General features: G+C 37.1%; 1 protein-coding gene across 1 annotated transcript in view; it reads left to right on the top strand.

Annotated features, from left to right (window-relative positions):
- YAF2 (YY1 associated factor 2) overlaps positions 1 to 7489 on the top strand; it is a 16277-nt gene extending 8788 nt beyond the window's left edge. The window contains exons 2-3 of the mRNA XM_009286237.2: positions 2431 to 2583; positions 5438 to 7489. Coding sequence (XP_009284512.1) covers positions 2431 to 2583; positions 5438 to 5675 — 391 coding nt within the window. The 3' untranslated portion in view covers positions 5676 to 7489. The remainder of the gene's footprint in view (positions 1 to 2430; positions 2584 to 5437) is intronic.
- Positions 7490 to 21870: the final 14381 nt, after the last annotated feature.

Raw genomic sequence — 21870 nt, 5'->3', positions numbered from 1 at the left:
TAATAAATTTTGGAACATACATGTAATTGATAGACAGCTGTAGAAATAACTGACAACAAAAAGACAGATGTTTAATTGGGAGGAATAAAATAACTGAGTGGAATTCCTTGTCACAGCAAAACCACATAGAACCTCTTGATTAATTTTTAGTGCATCTTCCCAAACATGATTTCTCTGTGGTTTTTTTTGTCTTAACTGACTTCTGTTCCTTGTGGCAAAGACCTTTTTTGTCAGTCTCATTTGTTTTCTGGTACTAGAAGAAGTAGTTCTAAACCCAGGACTTAGTTCTAAACTTAATATACTCTAATAGAAATTATCTAGTTTGCCCTCAGGAATTGAAATTATTGCAAATTGAGAACTCCAAAAATAGTTGGCTAAGAATTTTTTTTTTCCCTCTCTACCCCTCTTTTTAACAAGTTTCCATGATCATGGCGTTGTCCGCAGCCCTGGGCAATAATTAATTCTGTGTCGAGAAGTTCACTACTGCCTTACTTCATAAGTAACATGTCAGATTATTCTCTCAGGTCACCATGTAGTAATGACGAGATTGTCACTTGGCCATCACTAGGAATATTAACTCCCTGTATCCCCATCTCCTGGAGCAGTCTTCAGTTCAAGACAGATGATCAGTTTTGTTTATATATCACAAGTGTTTTCCACCTGAAATGATAAGCTTGTGCATCAATTACACCTTGGTTCTTCTTGCTTTGTTATGAACTGCTATGACAAATGGTCGAAACAGTTCTGAGGCAAGTTTTCTTATAAATGTCCTATGTACTCCGTTACTGTAAACAATTGTAGTCCATTGAGTCATTTCAGTGATTTTGGACTCTGCTGTGTGTTTTTCAAGGTTCTAGTTGCAATGTTCTCCTGAAAAGCATGTAGTCATGTATTTGCCAGTTGATACAAGCTGGGTAGTTTTCACTAAGTGATCCGTTGCTGATCTTCATCTCTCCATGAGTTAGCGTGGGCTTAGTTCATGAGTGGGTATGTGGTAGTCTAGTTTTTACTCCAAAGTTCTGTTGTGTTGACATTTTTAATAGTCTTTATTTTTACTTTAATTTGTTAAGAACTTGCTGTGAAGACTCACGAAGTCTTAGCTGTTTTATATTAACTGCCTTTCCCACACTGTATGGATTCTTGTAATTTGGCTTTCACTCTGGAACACAAACTATTGCAATCATTACTGAAAATACAACTTGCTAATGGGAGCTGCCTTGACTTTCTGCTTTTGTTATTTTACTCGTCACTTCACCTAAGCAAGAAGTGCGGTAGTGTGATCCTGTGGGTTGGGATAAATAAATATGCATAAGAGCTGATAGCTTCTGTTGCTTTAATAACCACTTTGTATTTTCAGAGTATCACAGTGCTTCTTCTATTTAAAAAAGCCCAACAACACAACCCAACTAACAAAACCCAAGAGCTTGGCAGAGTAAACGTTCTTTTGGAGAAGAAATTTGCATCTTCAAAGTCTTAATAGAATCACAGAACCTTCCTTTTTATATGTCATGACTTGAAATTTCTTAATTCCAAAATCTCAAAATAAAGAAATACCCTTGCATTGGAAAGAGTAAAGTGTTCATTTCACATTAGAATCCTTGTATTCCAATACAAAATAAAATAAAAGTTAAGCAATTTCAAAATAATATTTCAGAAAATATAAAAATAATAAACTGTTGAAATTCTTTTGCCTGCTGTTCCTCTTCTCACCCTGGTTTTTAGTTTGGATCAAAGCTTGGAAATGAAACCTGCGCTGTGTATGCTGATGGAATGTGGTTGGAAGTTTCTGTTGCCAGCTTTTAAAGTACATGTGTTCTGACAGCTATATCCTGCTATTATTAGTGCAGTATATTTTTTTCCAGTGAACAACTTGAGAAAAATGATACACAACTTAACAGGATTTGTCATCGCTTTCGGTGAATTTGTTTGAGCTGAAAACACTTAAGTTTTGCTCTGTAAGGCCAACAGTGGCGTTAGCTCCGATACCTGAAAGGTCAGCTTTTTTCTTTTTATGATACGGATTGTATACTTCAGTATTGCAGTACACTCAAAACAGACCCCTTCATCATTTGAGGGGGCTGGGATTGGGTGGTAAGGTATTCCCTCTGGAAGCTTCATCTTTTGAAGTTCGCTCCATCTAAGTCTCTCTCTCGATACGACAACTAGGAGAAGAGGGGACATTGCAAAGTCTTGTCTCTTTTTTTTTTTTTAAGGTTTTAATCTCATTTGTTGATAATGCAAGTAAGTGAAACAAGAGGCTGTAATGGGTTTAAATTTGATATGCTATTTTAATGAAGTATTAGCAGCAAGATAAATTTTAGCAGTATTTCTTTTTATAGTGATTGTTAATGTTAATAACTGAAGTGTAGAGAGTTTGAGGCTTGTTGTAAAGTCTAAGCATTGTGTGTGTCTATATATATGTGCACACAGGAAACCTCGACCTGTCTCTCAGCTGGTTGCACAACAGGTTCCTCAGCAATTCGTGCCCCCTACACAATCAAAGAAAGAGAAAAAAGATAAAGTAGAAAAGGAAAAAAGTGAAAAGGAAACAACAAGCAAAAAGAACAGTCATAAGAAAACCAGGTAAAAATTTTAGAAACTTTTGCGGTATTGGTAAAACATAATTTAAAAAAGAAAATAAGAAAATGTTCTGCGATTTTACTGCTTTGTAAGTGCTGTGGCACACTCTTTCGACAAGGCTAAATATTTGTGTGTGAAGTTTCATTGGTTTAGGATGCCTATTAAATGTGAAGAAAACCTGCAGTTTGTAATTTTGACCAGAAGATGGAGACCAGCTGAATATAGAGAGAAAGACTCGGGTATTTTTGTTAAGGGTTACAGATTTATTTCTCACACCATACAAAACTGTAGATAGGCAAACGGCTGATACTAATCTCTGGAAGAGACAGGGGATGGGCGTGACTATTTTTCATGCAAAATAATAGGGGGGAGAGAGAGCGAACCAGTACCAGACTACAGAAGAGTGGGAAAGTAACATGGCCATTGCTATCCTTGCAGAACTGGAATAAAATTTGAAGGCCTGAACTAGGGTATAAATTAATGTGACAGGGTAAGGCATGTATATTACCTAGTGATAAAAATCTCTATGCTACATCTGGGATGCTGAAGGAAACCTTGGACTCTTAGAACCGGGAACATGAAATATTACAGTACAGACAAGCAGTTGTAAAAGCCTTGATCTTGCTGTAAGACCAGGTGGAAGGAAGGTGCAAACTGCAAAACAAAAGTAGCAAGTTTAATCCCTAAATCATCACAGTCTAAGCGTAAAGTTATTGTGGCAAGAAAGCTGTGCCAAAAAGCTCAGAAGTATACAAGACATGTAGTCTAATCAGACATGGGAGGAACTATTGAATTTTTTTTTTTTTTTTTTTTTTGGAAGCACTCCAAAGTAGTCCAGCCAAGGAAGATCCTCTGGGATTAGTTATGCAGAGAAGCAGCATCCCTAAATCATCACAGTCTAAGCGTAAAGTTATTGTGGCAAGAAAGCTGTGCCAAAAAGCTCAGAAGTATACAAGACATGTAGTCTAATCAGACATGGGAGGAACTATTGAATTTTTTTTTTTTTTTTTTTTTTGGAAGCACTCCAAAGTAGTCCAGCCAAGGAAGATCCTCTGGGATTAGTTATGCAGAGAAGCAGCAGATGCTTCTCTTGTTCCAGAAATAGGATCATCAGGATCAGAACCAGGGAGAGATTGAGAGTCAAGAGAGAACAGTTGTTAAGAAAGTCATGGTTAGGATTAAGGACACTGAGATGTTCCTTCTTTTTCTTTTTTCTTTTTTCTTTTTTTTTAAATACTCAAATTTATTAGCTTACCTCATGCAGCTGGAGTACTTCAGTTATGAAGTATTTGAAGTTAACATAGTGAGTTTTAGTTAAGCTAATTAAATATTATGAATTGAAATATTGATGGCTGAATTGCAGTAGTACATTAAAAATGCAAAAGTGAGGTAGGGAAAAAGGGAGAACATTTAAAAAATAAATAAAAATGTTGGACTGAAATACCAGTATTGAGATTCACATTAAGAATTGCTATTTGAAATAACTAGGCTACTTTTTTTTTTTAAATGCTTCAAACAGTTCAATTTTTCACAGAATTGAGTCACTAGGTAGGATACCAAGTTAAGAATGCCTGATGAGTTTAAGCAGATTTCTTCAGTATCCTTTGGAAAAAGGATATCCTTTTCTCTTTGCCTGAAAACTTGTATATTATTGCTGGAAATGATCATAAAAATCTGCATGCACACTCAAGATGATTAATAAGCTCCAGGCACGGCACTTACACAGGTTGATAATGCTGAATTTTTCTCTCCATTCCCATGTTACAGAGCAGCAGATTTTCAGTTTTCTCTTAAAATTCTTCAGTCATGCTACTTCAGCCTCAGGGGAACAAGAAGTCAGTCTATCTCTATTCTAGTGGAGGAAAGGCATGAGGTGTTTCAGCTGAAGTGACTGGGAACCAATTCTACTTCAGACAAAGCTGGATGATAGGGTAAAGGTTAGGGCTTTGCTGTTAGCATACCTGCTAACGTGTGATATCACATTAATTTATTTTATTGCAGCTTGAGCTAGTGAAAGCTGTGGAGTCAGTTAAATGCATAAAGCTATGCTGTTCATAACCGATTGTATAAATTCAGCTGTCTGGTGGCAGTTTTTCATGGTAGTCAAAGGAAAATAGTAAATTGAAAGTACTTTATGCTTGTCACTAGCAAATATATGATGGCAGAAGAAGTATTCTTCTCTGGTCTTTACATTGTGAAAATCAAACAATTGAAAGATTAGATGAAGAGACTTACCCTGTCAACACTGTGTGTAATACTCAGCTCTGTACATAATTTAAATCACAGCATATGCCAGGAATACCAGAGTTATACTGTGAACGCAAAGTCCAGTTCAAATAGTATACTAGCAGTCCTAGTGAGGTTTTGAAATGAAGAAATACCCGCTGCAAGTTAACACTATCTGTGCTGTTGAATTCAAAAGACAGCCACCAACATCTTCATTGTTGAACATCATTCTCTACTTAGAATTGTTCAGGGCTGCTGCAGAAATGGATGCTTCTCTGGATCAAATTTATATCTTTCTATAGCAACAATAAAGAAAGACTTAATTTTTAAAAGTAAAAACCTTCATAAGTGCAACACATCCATATTGCTGCACAGTTACATTATTCATAAGGTCAACCTTTAAATAATCTTAAGAGAAGATAATGTATTATGTTCAGCTATTTTAATGTAAAACATACTAGGAAACACTCTACCATAAATACTTGCGGTACGTTGTTTTCCTGTGTATTGCATGTTGCACATAGCAGTCTTATGTACACATGTATGTTCTCCAGAGCTCCTAAAAAGTAGGAGGAAGACAAGATAATAAGATGGTGCGTGTGCTTTTAATATGATTACTTGCTTTATTTAGGCCAAGATTGAAAAATGTGGATCGAAGTAGCGCTCAGCATTTGGAAGTCACCGTTGGAGATCTGACAGTCATAATTACAGACTTTAAGGAGAAAACTAAGTCACCACCTGCTTCCAGTGCTGCTTCCGCAGATCAACACAGTCAGAGTGGTTCTAGCTCTGACAACACAGAGAGGGGAATGTCCAGGTCATCTTCACCCAGAGGAGAAGCGTCATCGCTGAATGGGGAATCTCATTAAAGTTTATTTCCTCCAGTTTCTTTAGTCTCTTCTCTTCAAAACATGCAAATACATAACTTCTGTCACCTGTTACCACATTTTCATGACAGATTATCCATGCACAATTGGTATGTTGACTGGAACATAATTTATGTAGTTTTAAAAAAAGAAAAATGTGCAGTGGTAGAAACAATAATTTAAATGCAATCTACAAATGCTTACAAAGCATTTTCAGACCAACTTTAAAATCTTCATGTGTAAAGGTGCCATGAAAATGTGGTTTGAATGTTCATTATGCAGTGTTATTGGTAAGTCCATTTTCACTTTTAGTTTAGTGAATTCTAACACAACTCTTGGAGTCTCTACTATTGGCATGTACTGAATTTAAATTTTTATAACATAGTTCAAGCTGCCTAAATATGTATAATTTGAGAATTGTGAAACATAGTTATATGTATGCAAGTCAGAGATCAACTTAATCAACTATTGCTGCAACAGAATTTTCATAATAATTATCTTCTTAAAAACACCTGCTGGTACTTGGTGTGGTTAAATAGGAAAAATGTTATTAAATAAAACATTTGTATGAATTTTTGCCAATGTTTGACACATTTTACTAGATTACTGTTACTGAATTATGTTGATGGTTTTACCAATATTTTTTCACACTTAAAACACTTATTGTAATGTTTACAAGCAAAATAGAAAACACATTCTAAGCATTGATTGGTTAACCTTACAATTCAGGTAAAGTACTACATTGTCACTGTACGCTGGTATTCTATGTTGTGTAACAAATATGGAACCTCAGATGACTATGCATTTGGCAAAAACTAACATTTGAAAATTTGGAAAAGCTTTAAAAATAACAGAAGTGCGGTTCTCATTTCTGCTTAGTGCTGTTTCCTTGCCCCAAATTTATCAAGTGTCATATAGTCACTTACCATTTCATTACAGGAATATCAGATGTTGCACCAGAATAAGGAATTAACAATACTATTAATTTTTTGTTCCTGAATCAATTTATTTAATTTTGATTTGGCCTATTAGAATTTATTATGTCATAAATCATATGAAAAAACTCAGTACCCTACTTTATGGCATAAACTGTCAACATTTACACACTTAGCAATATACTGATACAGAGCAGAACTATTTACAATCCCATCTGGTATTATGTAAAATTACCAATAAAATATTTTTGTGAATACAGATTTTGCATTTTTGTTTACAACCAATAAGTGTTTTGATACACACATACAATCCATGTATAGATTTTAAATTATAGATTCAGGTTCAGTACAAAAGTCCATTTAGCTCCTTTTAGTGAGGTAGTCCACTTACACTCCTGTGATTCTTTTCTTTTTCGTTCAAAATAAATATATTTTTAAGCCCATGTAAAAGTTGGATGGACCTTCTTGGTAGTGAATCCAGCCCCAAATTATTACCAACGTATGATACGTCGTCTTAACAGCTAAAACAATGGATTTTTGTAGCCCCTGACAATTGTGATGTTTGGTGGTTTCTTGTAGTAATGTATTTTTCTGTTTTTAACGCAGTACTTCTACAGGCACAATGGTACTGTTCTATTTTGTAAGATGCTAGTTGTGAAATACAGTTAGTTGCATAAAATGAAAGTCTGATGTGATATCTGAGAACATACATACCTCATTCCTTGGTGTTGCTGTTTAAACTTTTTAGACATCAAATGTTAATTATAGGCTATTTCAGATGGATAACTACTGACCTGTTTATTATGTATTCTGCTTTATCTTACTAAATAGGATGTCTGTTCATTGCCGTTACCTGGCCAAATCTTAGTATCTGTAAAACAATGCATTTTAAGGTTCTTAAATGTTTTTGGGGCTGGGCTGGTGTTCAGAATAACATACACTAGTTTTTAAAAGAAAAAGACATGCTTCTCAACTTTATTTTTTTATATTTTATTTTTAGGTAGGACTATTTGCAGAATATACTGATGTAATAGATTACAAGAGAGCTGAAACTGTTTAAGTAAGCCGTTTAATGATAGCAAATCTCATCGCAAGATGTTTATGAAATGTGTTTCTAATTTAAAATGTAATGAATGCTAACACATTTCAGAATTCCTTGCAAACAAATAATAATCTATTACCAGTAGTTCACCAAATGGGAAACGTATTTTCATTTAACTTTATGTGAATAAACCACCCAGCACTGCCAACAAGAGGTCTCTTTGTATCTTCGGAAATAAGTAGTCATTTGGTTTGGAAGGAAGGGAGGATGGAGTGGATTTTACTATGATTCAACTGTCTCTAGAGAATAATCTCAAAAATGTGGTACAAGTATGGTTATAGTCAAAAAGAATGCAGAAAGGTCTCACTGTTCTTTATGGAATAAGACATATAAAAGCAATTTCTAACCACAGATACAACACAAGTCAGCTAGGATCTAAAAACTGAGCTGTGGTGGATTTAACTGAACTATTACGTTGCCAGTGTTTACATTGCAATGATGCCTGTTTGGGCATTAAACAAAGTTAAGATAAGTTTTGCCTGTTTGTGATTAAAGGGATGTGACAATACTGACAGCAGAGTAGACAAATTCTAAGTAGAATATGGCATTTGACTCTGTTCATAATGTTATAATTTAAATGAACTTCACTTTCATCATTTCTAAATAATTTTGACTTGTAGTAATCCTAAGTCCCTTTTCTAACTGTAAATATATTTAAAAGCATCTTTACTCCATTTATAAAAAGTGAAAATTTAATGTTGTAATGTGTTTTGATTAGCTATTTTTCTCTGTGACTGCTCGCTGCATAAGAACTGTTACTTGTTAAATTCTGTATATGCACCAGTCTTCAACAGCCATACATCCTGGGTTGTTCATGAAATGGTGACCCAACAAAGACAAGTGTGATAGTGTTCCATGTAAATGAGTTCCTTTATGTGCTGATTGATTGTCCGGTTTCAGAAAGGAAAAGGGGGGAGAAATGGGGAAAAATGAAGTATAATTAGTTCACTGATAAAGTGTACAATAATTCAGTCTCTTATCTTCCTAAATTTGCCACTAATTATAGGTGGTATACAGTTGTAGACCATGACCCTTTTTTTCCCCTGAAATTAAGTATGTATATTGGAGAGAAACAAAAGTTGTTCTACTTAGTAGCAGGTTAAATTATGCCATATAAAATCTTGATCCTAACAGAAGTGATAGTAAAAAAAAAATTACATTAACAAACTTAAAAATTCTTGCTATTAAAAGTCTTGAAATTAAGACTATGACTGAAGTTTTAACCTATTACATGTTTCTCTAGATATTTGATGTTTCGTGGCATAGATTGTAAAATCTCAAAAATTTTGTCGATTTTATAATTTGTGCACTTTACTTTTTCTAATATTATGGATAGCACATTTTTAGGTAGCCATGTAAGATAGAATATGTTTTATAATTTGTTTCCACCAGTTCACTATAGTGTTCAGGCAGGTCTTCTAAACTTGACACAAGTGTATGGCTCTGCATCTTAGATTCTTTAATTTTTCTCTCTCCTGTCTCAAAAGCCTGACAGTTTCCCACATTATGCTAATTGATGATACTTTTGTTATACAGGATGGATTTGGCATGGAACTGTCTATTGTGTACTTCTTATGTACATCCAGGGTTCTTTAACTGTATCTGCTTGTTTTTTTCTGTCACATGCCTTTATTTGACTCTGCTCCCTGCTAGGGAGTCTGAGTATGCTTCCTTTCAAATATCAGAAACTATATGGAAATAGAAATGCAATTTAATTTAATTTCTCCAAAGGCAGCAGCAAATGCTACTATATGTGTAGTAAATTTGGCCTGTGCTTACTCAGGAATAAGATAGGTAAGATAAAAAGTTAATGCCGGTTTTGACTATGATAATTTGCAAATGCGTACTTCTATCAACGTTAAGATTTGGGTGTGCTGGAAATACTGTTTGAGCTTTCAAAGGTTTTTCTTACCTGAAATTATGCCCTGACTTATGTCAAAGCAGTCTCAATTTGAAAGGGTGTAACTTCACAAACTAGGAAAAGCTGTACAGTAAAATCAGTCAAACTGAGGAAGCTCCATTGGTTTTCTTTTGTACTGTCAAAGTTTTAACAAGAGGAGAAACTTTCTCCTCTTGTTAAAAGAGGCTTAAGAGACTGTCTAAGACAACAGATGGTGAACTTCATTTGACATCTAAAGAAGAACCCATGTTTTAATAAGAATTAACAGGATTTAACTACTCAATTAAAATCAGAAAAGTACTTCACAAGTTAATTACAGATTAATGCTTTCAGAAATTATTGTAACTTCCTGTCTAGATGGATATGAATGGAGTAAACGGTGCAACAGCAATGGATAGCTGCACACTTGCTAGTAAATGGTATTATCCAACAGCAAGTGATGTTTAAGTGACTTCCCTAAGACATTACACAAGAAGATTGTGATATGTCTATGAACAAGGCCCAGGAGTCCAGGTGTGTCCCCCCCAACTCCCGCCTACGCTGTACCATTGGATTCAAACAGTGAAAGAAAATGCAGCGAACAAATAAATCAGTTTCAGATCCTAGACTCTTAGTAATGCAGGAGCTAGTTACAGCTTCTGTTTAACTGTATTGGTGAAAATTAAAATGAACCACCACTGTGTAATACTTAATCCCTCAGGAGATGTTTTCAATCCTAATCTTGCCCCTTTTATTCTGGGAAACAGATAAAAGTCATCTGAAAGAACTTGCTCTGTCCACTGACACAGGGGATTTTAAGAGGAGACAGTTTAATGTGCACAGGAAGTTTTAGCTGTACTTTTAAGGAGTTAAACATGGAAGATGAAGGGCAAAAGCATATTCCATCGCTCAAATGAGTATTACTAAGAATGCTCACGAGAGATTGCTGTACCATTTGGGGTTTGGAAAAGACAAAATGGTAACACTATCTAATCACTCCTTGTCCCATATGTTTAAAAAGCAAATTACCACCAGAAAAAATATTGTTCCAGTAACAATAATTTAAAGAATAGTTCCAAAATGTTAATTATTTTGTGGAAAGTATGGCATATCTTGACAGAGGTAGGAATATCTGAGCAAGAAGCCCTTCAGGACTACATTTTCAGGATCTAGGCCACCTGGAAAAGTGTAATCTTTAATTACACTGTTCTCTGTGTATAAATATTGATCTTAGTCAAAGTGCTTGCAAAGTGAACAAGCTCCCTTAAACTTTAAGATTTTAAGAAATGTGGCTTTAGACCAATGGAGCTCTAACTTACAATGGAGTTATTGAGAAGACAACTGAGGAAAAGAGAGTATTAATATATTTTTTGATAACCTGCTAACCACGTGCTCATAATTTTCCTCTTCTGTATGAAGAAGCAAAAGTATACAGAAGAAGGAAATATATGTAACCAGGGCTAATGAAATTTGGCTCTTTACCCCCTTCCCAAGCTCACTAGATTCTACAAACGACAAATTCTTTTGGTTCAAAGGCAGTCGCAGGTACTTTGTCACTAGAAAAGGATGGAGTTGTTCAGTCACTTAGCGTCTGTTAGTTAAGACAAGTGAGTGGTCAGGCCGATTCTACTTTCTGAACACCCACTTTGGGAATGGAGAGATCTAATTTGCTATTTATATGCATCTAATATATAACTACCATCCATGAATAATCTATTTCTGAAGCTGATCCTTCTTTGCACAGAATAAATCAAAATGCTTCAATGCCAAGCCCAGTTCCTGACAGCACAGATCTCTGAGCAAGAAAATGCGCCATCTGACTGATCATCTCTTACTGTAACAGCCTTCAGCTATGAATTAATCTCAGCAAGGGAAACCTCTTAAGATTACATGTATTTGTTGAGTATCACTACTCCCACCTCTGAAGGAAACATTCTGATTCCTTCTTCTCTCTTTTCTTCTTTTTTCTTTAAAAATGCCAAGCCCAGTTCCTGACAGCACAGATCTCTGAGCAAGAAAATGCGCCATCTGACTGATCATCTCTTACTGTAACAGCCTTCAGCTATGAATTAATCTCAGCAAGGGAAACCTCTTAAGATTACATGTATTTGTTGAGTATCACTACTCCCACCTCTGAAGGAAACATTCTGATTCCTTCTTCTCTCTTTTCTTCTTTTTTTCTTTTTTTTTTTTTTAAAGTACATCTATAGTATAAGTGGAGGCAGTGAGTTTGAAATAATTTATTATGCCTGCTTTTGTAAGTGGGGGATTTGACTGCTATTCCCAGTTCTTCAGTTATATCTTGGTTTCTGTAAGACCAACAATGGTATGTGGAACTTAGAGGTCATCTATCAGTTTGGTCACCGTTGTCCTTGTTTCTATATAATTGACTTACTGAACAGATTCTTGCTGAGCAAACTTACACCAATCCTGTACTATTCAAGCATTCTGGCTGAGGTAGCTGGCATTCTGGGATGCCAATTACTGGTCTTCATATCTGCATTTCTGCAAATGGTCTGATTCTATTGCTGGGAGGCTTCCAAACATGGAAAAATAAGCAAAATGCTTTCCAACTGATGGAGGCGTAATGTTGCCGAGTGACTTGCAGTACCTGGAGGATTTTTGAAAGGTGCAAGAAAATGCTCTCGGTGCCAGCTGGAGAAAGAGATCTGAGGAGCACGCACAGATACTGAGCGCTTTCTCAGCTTTCCTACAGAAATTCTGAGTAGCTTCTGTTTCCAAAATGTCAAACACCTTCAAAAACCCTCAGTCCAACAAAAAGACAGAGGATAAGGGGGGAAAAGAACAAAGAAAATGTATTTTCAGAATAATACCTAGAAAAGCCACTATATAATGGCTTCTGTGTGTGTTTAGTATTCCTTTCTCTGTGTACTGTATTGGAAGTAGGCAGCATCCCACACTTCTTATAGGTGTGTGTTGCTTTATAATTCTTGATACCTGTTGGTGCAGTGACTTTTGGCCTACAGATAGGTGTAGGTTTTTGTGAATGTCATAGTAAATACCATGAACGTTTCTCTCTTGGGTACAGGTCATTTATTGAAAGGGCAGTAGTTTTGATTAAAGAGGTAGTCAGGAACAAAATAGATTCCTCTTGTACATTTAGATGCTACCCAATTTTAAAGGGCCTGATTACTGGACTACTAGAAAAAGGATAACCTTATGTTGAAAGGGTAATAAGAACCCAGACTAGAACAGATGTGGCTTCTGAAGAGAGTTTTGTGGCCAGTAGTTCGTATGGCTGTTTTCAGTGGTTATTCCACACCTTAGCCCGTTAATCTTGAAGCGTTGGTAGAGCATCCTCACAGACAAATCAAAACTACCAACAGCACTGTCAGATGCTCTTAAAATTTACTAAGTGCCTTATACAGAGCATCACTGAGGCAATGGTTCGATTGAAAGGAAGTTTGATAAAAGATTTACTCCTCCGGATGGAGTCACAGGTTATCAGTTGTAACCAAGGCGATGTTCCTGGTTATAACACACTAGAATCTTATATTTTATTGCTGATTCAAGTACCTAATAAGAAACAGTCCAGAAATTTCTGAGGCTTTCAGTTTGTAAAACATACATTCTTTGGAGGAGATTTTTTCTTCTCGTCAGCTGTGATAGCCTACTGGAATATCACAGAAGTGAATAAAACTTCTGAGTATTTCTGGATGCTTTCACACTTCTCCGTTTCTTAATCAAGGACAGCATTACCTTTCTTGGGAAGGGGTACGTAAGTTGGTTTTATTCATAGGGTTTATGTTTATCCAACAGTAGTTTTTAAGGATTTTATTGTCAGAAAAAGGGCTTGTTATTTTGAAAATAAAACTCTTACCTGCCAGGTGTCTTCCCCAAAATGAGTAAGTGCCTTTTCTGTTCTGACTCTTAGAAGTATTTACTTTTGTCAGATTGAATCTGAATGTCCTGGATAAACCAACTATTAAGTACTGAGTGTTACCAATGGCTTGAAATCCTTTCACTGAAAGAACAAGAGACAAAATGTAAGCCACTTGAATTAATTTGAGACCTGATGTTATCAGAAGTTTTATAACTGCTGTGAGTAGTATACTTCTAAGAACAATGTAACTTTTCAGGAACTTGATACTGATAGGAAATAAATATTTATTAAAAGAAGTATATTAAATAAATATTTATCTACCAATTTAAGTAAGAGAAAATGTTACACCGTGGGGGCAACAGTCTTGCTGTTAGCAGTCCTGACTACTTAATGGAAAGTAAAAATGAAGCCCTGAACTCTGGCTGTAAAAGAATGTGTGGTATTTGGTGAGAGATTGGGACTGTGAATCTTAGGTCCACATTCTAATAAAATTATTCAGACCTAAGTTTTTACCAATTCTCAAGCAGAAAAGAAAGCATGAGCAGATATCAGTAAGAGGCCCTCTGGTTTTATTGGTGCTGCTTCCTATCTCGAGAGGATTTTTGTTTGTTTGTTTTATTTTTAAACTTTGCTCAGGACTGGTACAGCTGAAAGTATATTTTCCCTTCATTCTTAAGCCTAAACTTTGAATGGAGTTTCTCTGAGATGCTTTTGTAGTGAAATCGTATTCCCTACAAACATTGAACACAAAAATAAACATCTCCGTGAACAAAAGATTGTGTGTGGTTGTAATTTTTTAATATATACAATTTTGTTATAAAAATTCTAAAGGTACTCTAAGAAAAACATAACCAGTATATTGGCCTACACTTAAAAAGGTCTCTTTGTAGCAGTCAGAACATACAGTTTGCATCATGAGATGCTACAAATTTTCTGTCTGATAAACTATGTTCAATTCCAGTTAAGCACTCCTTTAAATAAAGATGACAATACATTGCATTTAGTAACCCATTCGGACACTGCCTTAAACTGACCTCTTCCTGGCCTCAATTCAAAGACATTATTAAACAATTTAAAATTCTGGAAGCTTGGCAGAAAAGCTGATGGGAAGGGGCTGGGAAGAAAGAAACAGTAGGAATCACAGTGCAACGATATTTTTTCCAGAATAAGTGCCACACAATTGATGATGGAATTGTTTTAAAATTAACAAATCTATAGTTATTTCATGTTGTTTGATAAGCATACAGTTGATTTCAGATGAGTGTAAATAGATGTCTTTGAAGCCCAGAATAGTGACACGTACTGAAATGCCTTCTCCATGAATAAATTAATACTTCTTGTCTGTGAAGAATCTGACAAGAAAGTATTTTTGGTGAAAACTGTTGTTGGTGCACTATATTCAGTCTTGACTGGCAGTGGTTATGCTTAGGGTGTGTTATGATAAATAAAATGGTAAATAAAATGATTAAATTGTTCAGAACCATTCTCTGAATGTGTTATTTGTACTGGCTAGGAAAACGTGCAAGAAATATAAGTGGGCAATTTGGGGATAAACAGCAGACTTAGGAAATTTGATCTCAAAATGCCAAGAGGCCTCTGCTAGTTTACTGGCACCGGTGATTCATTACCCCTTTTGGCTATGATGGAAGTTGAGATACTCCTGAGAGTACTGCTTCTGAGGCAAGAAACTTGCATGCATGCAAGTTTCCATGCTTGCAAATGAAAGTAACAACTGAGGTAAGAAGCTTCAGAAGAAGTCTTAGTCTAAGGCTTCATCTCATTGTATATACAACTACTCTTCTTGTCACTAAAGCAGGTTCTAAAAAAAATGGTCCGTGTGGGTTGTCTCCAAGTTATCTTCAAGTTACATACATCCAGTGTTCAGTTCTCTCTGAATTGTTTGTCATTTGTGTTGCTTTGCGGCATGAGGCTAAAATCCTACAAGACATTCTTGAAAGAAGCTGGTTCCCTTGTAAAGACAGTCGGAGTTTCCCAGTTGTGTAGCAGGTGACTGAAGTGTTGGCCATGAGTATGTAAACTCATCCTCACTCCAAGGAGGCAGTGTGTGGGGCCGATACATCCTCAGGTGCAGAATGTGTTTAAAGCCACCCTGTAAGTGTTGGGCACGGATCCTGAAGTGCAGGCAGCAAGTGGTAGCAAACTGTTGACATAACTACCAAGCTTGGTAGTAGCAGAAACACTGACTTGTACAAGACTAAATTGGCATCAGATACCAGAATGGGGCTATTGTCTCTAATTAAGGGAGTCTAACTTTGTCTACTTGCTTGTCTATTTTAGAAGAATAGAAGGAATTCAAAAGAGGAGAGCAAGCTGTAAAGCCCTTCTATCACCCTTCTATTCATTTCTTTCCTCTGTTGACTGTTTGGTTAAGTCTGCTACACAATTATGGGTCTGAAGATCAAAACAAATTTCTTAAATTCCACACAAATGTTTTGGCAGCCATGGGAGATCACAGCATTCCACTATGTGCCTGGTGCCTGGAGATAGCTTAGGACAGTGTCCAATTTTATTTTACCCTTTCTTGACCTGAAAGAAAATAGAAGAGTAAAATAAAAAAATCTTTCTAAAGTTACAGATAAAGGATGGGTGGAGGAAGGCCGAGCAATGTATTAGTGCAATCATGAGCCAGCCGCACTTGAAGGTATCTTAGATGTTTCAGGCTCTAAGTTCTGTGCAACACAATATCCCAACTACTCACTGACTCTGCTGCCACTTGGGCAGTGGAATAGTTTGAGAACACAATTCTAATGACAGATCAGATAAATCAGTATAATGTCTGCACACTCCAGGGAGTGGCACGGGACTGTATGAGGTAAGCTGACTGCTCACCATAATCACTTCTGTGAACTTCAGACATGACTAAGACTATTGACCAAGTTGGTACCTAAGCCTGTGATGTACCTTGGGCATTTGTCTGTTATGTGGCTGTTATATTCAGTTTTAAAAGGGGCAGTCAGTACAAAAGGAAGTATTAATGTCTTACCTCTTCTTCCTGATAATTCAAGCACTTTTGACTGCTCTAATCTGGTTTCTGAATTAGTAGTTATGGAAATAAAGCAACCCCTAGAGAAAAGGATATGGAGAGTAGAACGTTAGGACTTCCTTTCTCTGTCCTTGACACGTTTCTACATTGGTTTACAATGTTAAACCCTACTTGAGGAGGACCAGGGAGCAAAAGCAAGGTACAGATAAACAAAAAGGTAAAATAGCAAGTGGGCTTGCTAGAAATTGACAAACCAACTCTTCACCTGGTTTGACTGACTGACTGCTTTCCAAAACCTCTCCTTGCTGAATGACCGCCTGTCATCTTTTCCATCCCAGGCTATGCTGCTGTTTCGAAATAGGGCCAACTGGCTACCTGGCTCACTGCCTCCAGCGTATCATCTGGTTTGCATTGCTGAATGGCTCTCAGAGTCCCCAACAACTCTCCTAAACCTCTCTTTCCTCTTGTAGGGGCAGCTGGCAGTTGTCATCTAACTTTTTTTTTTTTTCATTTTAGCTGTTTGCTAGATGCAGTTTCACTCTCCTAGCCATGCAGGCTTTTTGCACTTGGAAATAATAAATACATAAAATGTATAAATTTTTACATCAAAAACGAAAAAAAAACCCTAAAAAAAAGCAGTAGTTTTCAGTCTGTGGTCTGAGGATCTCATGAGCATTCCTTCTAAGAGTCTTCAAAAAAGTGACCAGGATGAGCATACTTATTACAAGTAGCATTAAATTCACTGTGTAGAGTCTGCACTGTTACTGTAAAGCGGAAAAGGCAGAAAATACCTTACAGGATTAAATTCAGATTAGTTGATGTCCTTCATCTTAAAAATTGAACTTTAAAGCCAAAATTCAAAAGTTGCTATTGTATATGATTACTGCTAGTAAATATTTATTCTATTACAAGAAAAAAATGATGTTGTATTGTAGAAACTTAAAAGACCCTGATCTGGGTGTCAGTGGACTCGGAGCACTTGATGCTGTAGCAAACAACAGCAAGACAAGATAAGGACTTTTAAACTGGAGTATAGTTATACATAAACAAACAAACCAACAAAAAGCCAGGCCTGCTTGCCTTATTTCTATATGTAATATAGAAATATTTCTATATATAGAAATATATAGGAAAAAAATATATATACATGGTACATATTTGCATAATTAGGTAAGTTTGCTCTGACTCCTTCCGGGAGTACTTTAAACACAAATACCTGTGCCAGATATGGTCCTTGGAGAATTTTAGATGAGGCAGGGAAACAAAAGCCCAACACTGAGAATCCCCTTTGGACTGATGTTTTGTAGCTCCATATTTAGAAATCTTTACAGGGGAAAAATTACAGGGGAAAAAAAAGCTTTTGACACAAATACAGAAAAAGAGATAAAAAGAAAATTCTCTTTATGCTCCTAGAAAGTATTCTTTCCCCTTTTTTCATGTAGTAAAGCACTAAAAATTATGCAAGTCTACATATATAGATGCATATTTATTTATTTAGGACACGGAAGTTGAACTTTCTTAAGAGGAACGACACAAATATTTTGACTCTCTGCTGTTTAATAACTTATAATTGTTCCCAGAGGATCCATTAAATACATTTTGAAGTGAATTGTACTATTGATGAAAAAATAATTGATTCAAATTAGAAGAAACTAGAAATTTTGCAAAGTATCACACCACTTCCCAAACTGCTTACAATGCAGCTTATTTAATTTTGTGTACTATTGTCCTCGGGTGTGTATATTGCTGATACCAAGAGTAACTGCAAAATATTGCAAGCTCCTGCTTATAGTCTAAATAGGTTAAACGCACACTATGATGCAAAACAATGAGAGCTAAAAAGGGAAGAAATGGGGGAAGGCAATAACATTTTGGTCATCAATAAAAATTGATTTTGAGAATTTTTATGAACATTTTTAACATTGGGGGCTGATGTAGGGCAATTTGAAGAGCAGATACAATAAGAGTAGAAGGTATTTGTAACAAACTAAATCCTTGTCTTAAAAATAAATTGGAAGGAAAGAAAAACGATGTCTGGCAGCAACAGAAAAGGGACGTTGCACCAAGAAGTCTGATGATACCATATGCACAACACATGGTGTAAAGCAGTTTCCCCGTGCTTACCCAACCTTGCAATCTATCGTAGCAGTGTGTTGACACTGCGGGTCGTAGGAAAGGGCACGTGAACATCAAAGAAAGCATCTTTGCCTTTGAAAAACCCTTAACTGGTCTGCACACGAGGCAGCATTGACACAAACCTGTCAGTGCAAAATCTTACTGCTTTGCCAACTTAACTAATGGTTTAACTTCCTGAAAGAACAAAACCAGAAGGAATGATACAAATGCATCTGATTAGGACTGGGTTTTTTAATTAGCAGAAAGTTGGAGTTGAAATTGATTTCTCTCTTTGTTCTCTCTGTTGCATCACATAATCCTCTTCCGTAATTGTGGCTAATTCTTTTTTTTCCAGTTGATCTGATTTATCTCTTGATCTAATGAGTTGTTAGAATTTTGGTTTCATTTTCTGGCATACAGTGACTGCTCTTACGACCCTTGAACACACTTGCCAAAGTACAAGATACTGGTTCTTCTAAAAAATCAATTGTCACTAACTACTTATTTAACGTCTGTAGTTCACTAAGGTTACTGTTTTCTGGATTTCAGCTATTTTCTGTAAATAGTAAATAGAATTGAATCCTAAAGATACAAAGTTACCGTGGCTAAGTAACTAAATTCCAGTCAAGAAAAGGATTTCAAGATTTAAAATTGATAATAAATGGAGAGAACCTTGCATCTAATTGTACCTCTTCATGTTTTAAGTTTATTAAAGACTAGCAAATGTTATAGCATAGAATGTTATAAATTGTTCATTAACTGTTTATGGTGAGTAATAAAGATACATAATTACTTCTCTTTAAAGAATTTTAAAAGCTGAATTAGCTAATTGGATACCGTCCGATAGGGTTTTTTCTCAGTGATATAACCCAGGTAGAACATTTCAGTCACTTTTGGTTATCTGCGTTATTCACATGGCTGAGTTTCTAGTGAGAAGCATTTTATCTTTTATCAGACCTGATAGATTAAATGGACAGATTTTGCAGTGTGAAAAAAGGCTTGTGTGTGTGTGTAAGTTTATCTGTTTTTTTTCTCCCGAATTGCATGGGATACCTTAACAAAGGATACTTTCTCTCTGACCTTGCCTCAGTTATATTTTCAGAGCACTGCAGATACATTCTCACTCACTGATTATTCAGGCATTATTGGACAGAACTGAATGAAGAGAATCCTGTAAATTCCTATTTGGGAAATGGTATGATTGATAATACAAAAAAAATTTTTTTCTCCCTATGTCATCTCTCTTAGCACTCCAGATTTCTCCTTTTCTCATCTAAGAATACACTTTCTTCTTCTGAAGCATGAAAGCATTATTGCTGCCCAGCTGCCACATTCATTCTTGGTCCCTCTGTAATGCCCTTCAGACCTCATTTTCCCTGACTGGAACACTCTTCAATACAAAAGGCAAGCTTCACACCTCAGTAGGGACCAACTGGTCTTGGCTTTTATGCTCACTGTCAGTAAACACTCCATTGTATCTCTCCACTCTGACTCTCCTATTGCTATGTTACTTATTCCCTGCCATATGGACTTGGTAGTATATGTAAGGGGTCGTGAAATGGGACAGTGAGCGAATTCATGACACAGGTCTGCAGGCAGATATGCAATAGAGGAATAAGCCAGGTTTTGAACACAAACATAAATTCAGGAAAGCTGGCAGAACGGCGGGTTCATCCGTCGTGGCAGAAAGCACGGAGGAACAGAAAACAGGGGCAGAGAGCCCAGCTAAGACTTTGAGTGGCACTTTCAGAGCTGGTTCTTTCTGTGCTGCATGCCAGCACATGAATCTCGCTAACATAAATTTCCCTTCATTAAGCAAATTCTTTCTAGAGAGTCCTTTTTACAAATCCTCCCCCATTTCATCTATGACTCTCCTATCATCACCCTGCCATCACTGGCCCTGAATTCTCATCATTGATCCTCATCCTCCCTAGTTCCTTACTTCTCTTGGATGCTACTTCTTCTTTCTCAGTCCCAGTTTCCCTGCTTGTATCTCTTAGTAATCATCCTGGTAGCTGCACTGCAAACATAGCTGAGTATCCAGTATTTCTGAGGGCCACCTTTTTCCTTACTTCTACTTTTGTTTTGAAGAAGAGGCGATGAACAATTTTGGCAGGACAATTATGTCATTACGTCTCTTCCAGCTACTAGAGTTGCTGGCTGGCATTCCGTTTTCCCCCTTCTTTTAAACACAGCCAAGAGCAGCAGCAAGCTACAGCTCAGGTTTTATGGGCACTCACATATGACATACACCCTCAGGCCCCAGAATCTACAATAGAACTATTTTTTTAAGCTTTTATTGTAAATCATATTGGCATTTTTCTTAAAATGCAGGGTCCTGAATTCATGTGATTAAGCGGGGACGTCATCGCCTATTTTAAAAAAGTCTGTAGAGAGAAAAAGTCCAGTCAGTAGAGAAGATGTGAGCCAAATGCACCATAAGGACAAAAATTAAGCAGAATTATTTCAAATTTGTCTTTTTTTTAAACCAGTGTCAGGAGCTGAGGGAGAAGCACTGACTGATGACTTCAAAACGCTTACCTTGGCAATAGTGAGTTAGGCTGTTAGGCCTTTGCTCAGCAGGCTGGGCCACAGAGAGGAGTTGCGATACTGCATTGGATTCAGCTGAAACCCAACCAACATTCCCCCTGTCTAGCAGGATGCACACCTATGATTTCTTCTCCCCTGTGCGCCGCTTCCCAGACCTACTTCTTGTTCTCCAGAAGCCTGACTTGGTGAGCCAAGATAACCCTCTCTTTGCTAGTGACCACAAACGAATCCTTCAGGCCCAGTTCACCGAGCTTCTCTGGCCCAGCGCCCACGCGGGACCTGCTCCCCAGGCCAGGGTGCTGTGCGGTTGCCCGTGTGCCAAGGCCAGAGGAGGGAAGGGCCTTGGAAGAGTCCAAAACGATTCGCACGCTGATTGTGTCTCTACAAGGAGAAAGGACGCCTGTGTAACCCCAGCCGCCTAACGAACGTGAGGGAATATCCTTCTGAAGAGGCGGCTGTGAAACTTTTACATGGGGAAGTCGAAGATACCACAACAGAAACCTTGAGGGACGCAGAAACCAGGGACGCATTTTCCAGAGGTCTGAGCGAGCGGCAAGACCAGGCTGACCACAGGGGCCCCGGTGGAGGCAAGTAGCTTCTCCCGGGCTCTCCCCAGGGGACCGGGCCCAGCCGGCACGCCGAGGGAGGCAGAGCAGCGGCACCCCCCGGGTTCCCTGCCCACCCCCCAGGCTCTTTACAGCGGTGAAAGGGGACTTCCAGCTCTTTTCACGTTTGGGGCAATTAAACGGGGATTTGTATCCACCACTGC

The sequence above is a fragment of the Aptenodytes forsteri genome, unplaced genomic scaffold (assembly GCF_000699145.1).
Source record: "Aptenodytes forsteri isolate BGI_AS27 unplaced genomic scaffold, ASM69914v1 Scaffold103, whole genome shotgun sequence".
Classification (NCBI taxonomy): Eukaryota; Metazoa; Chordata; class Aves; order Sphenisciformes; family Spheniscidae; genus Aptenodytes; species Aptenodytes forsteri.
Note: the sequence above shows the minus strand (reverse complement) of the source record. Positions and strands in the feature narration are given on the sequence as shown.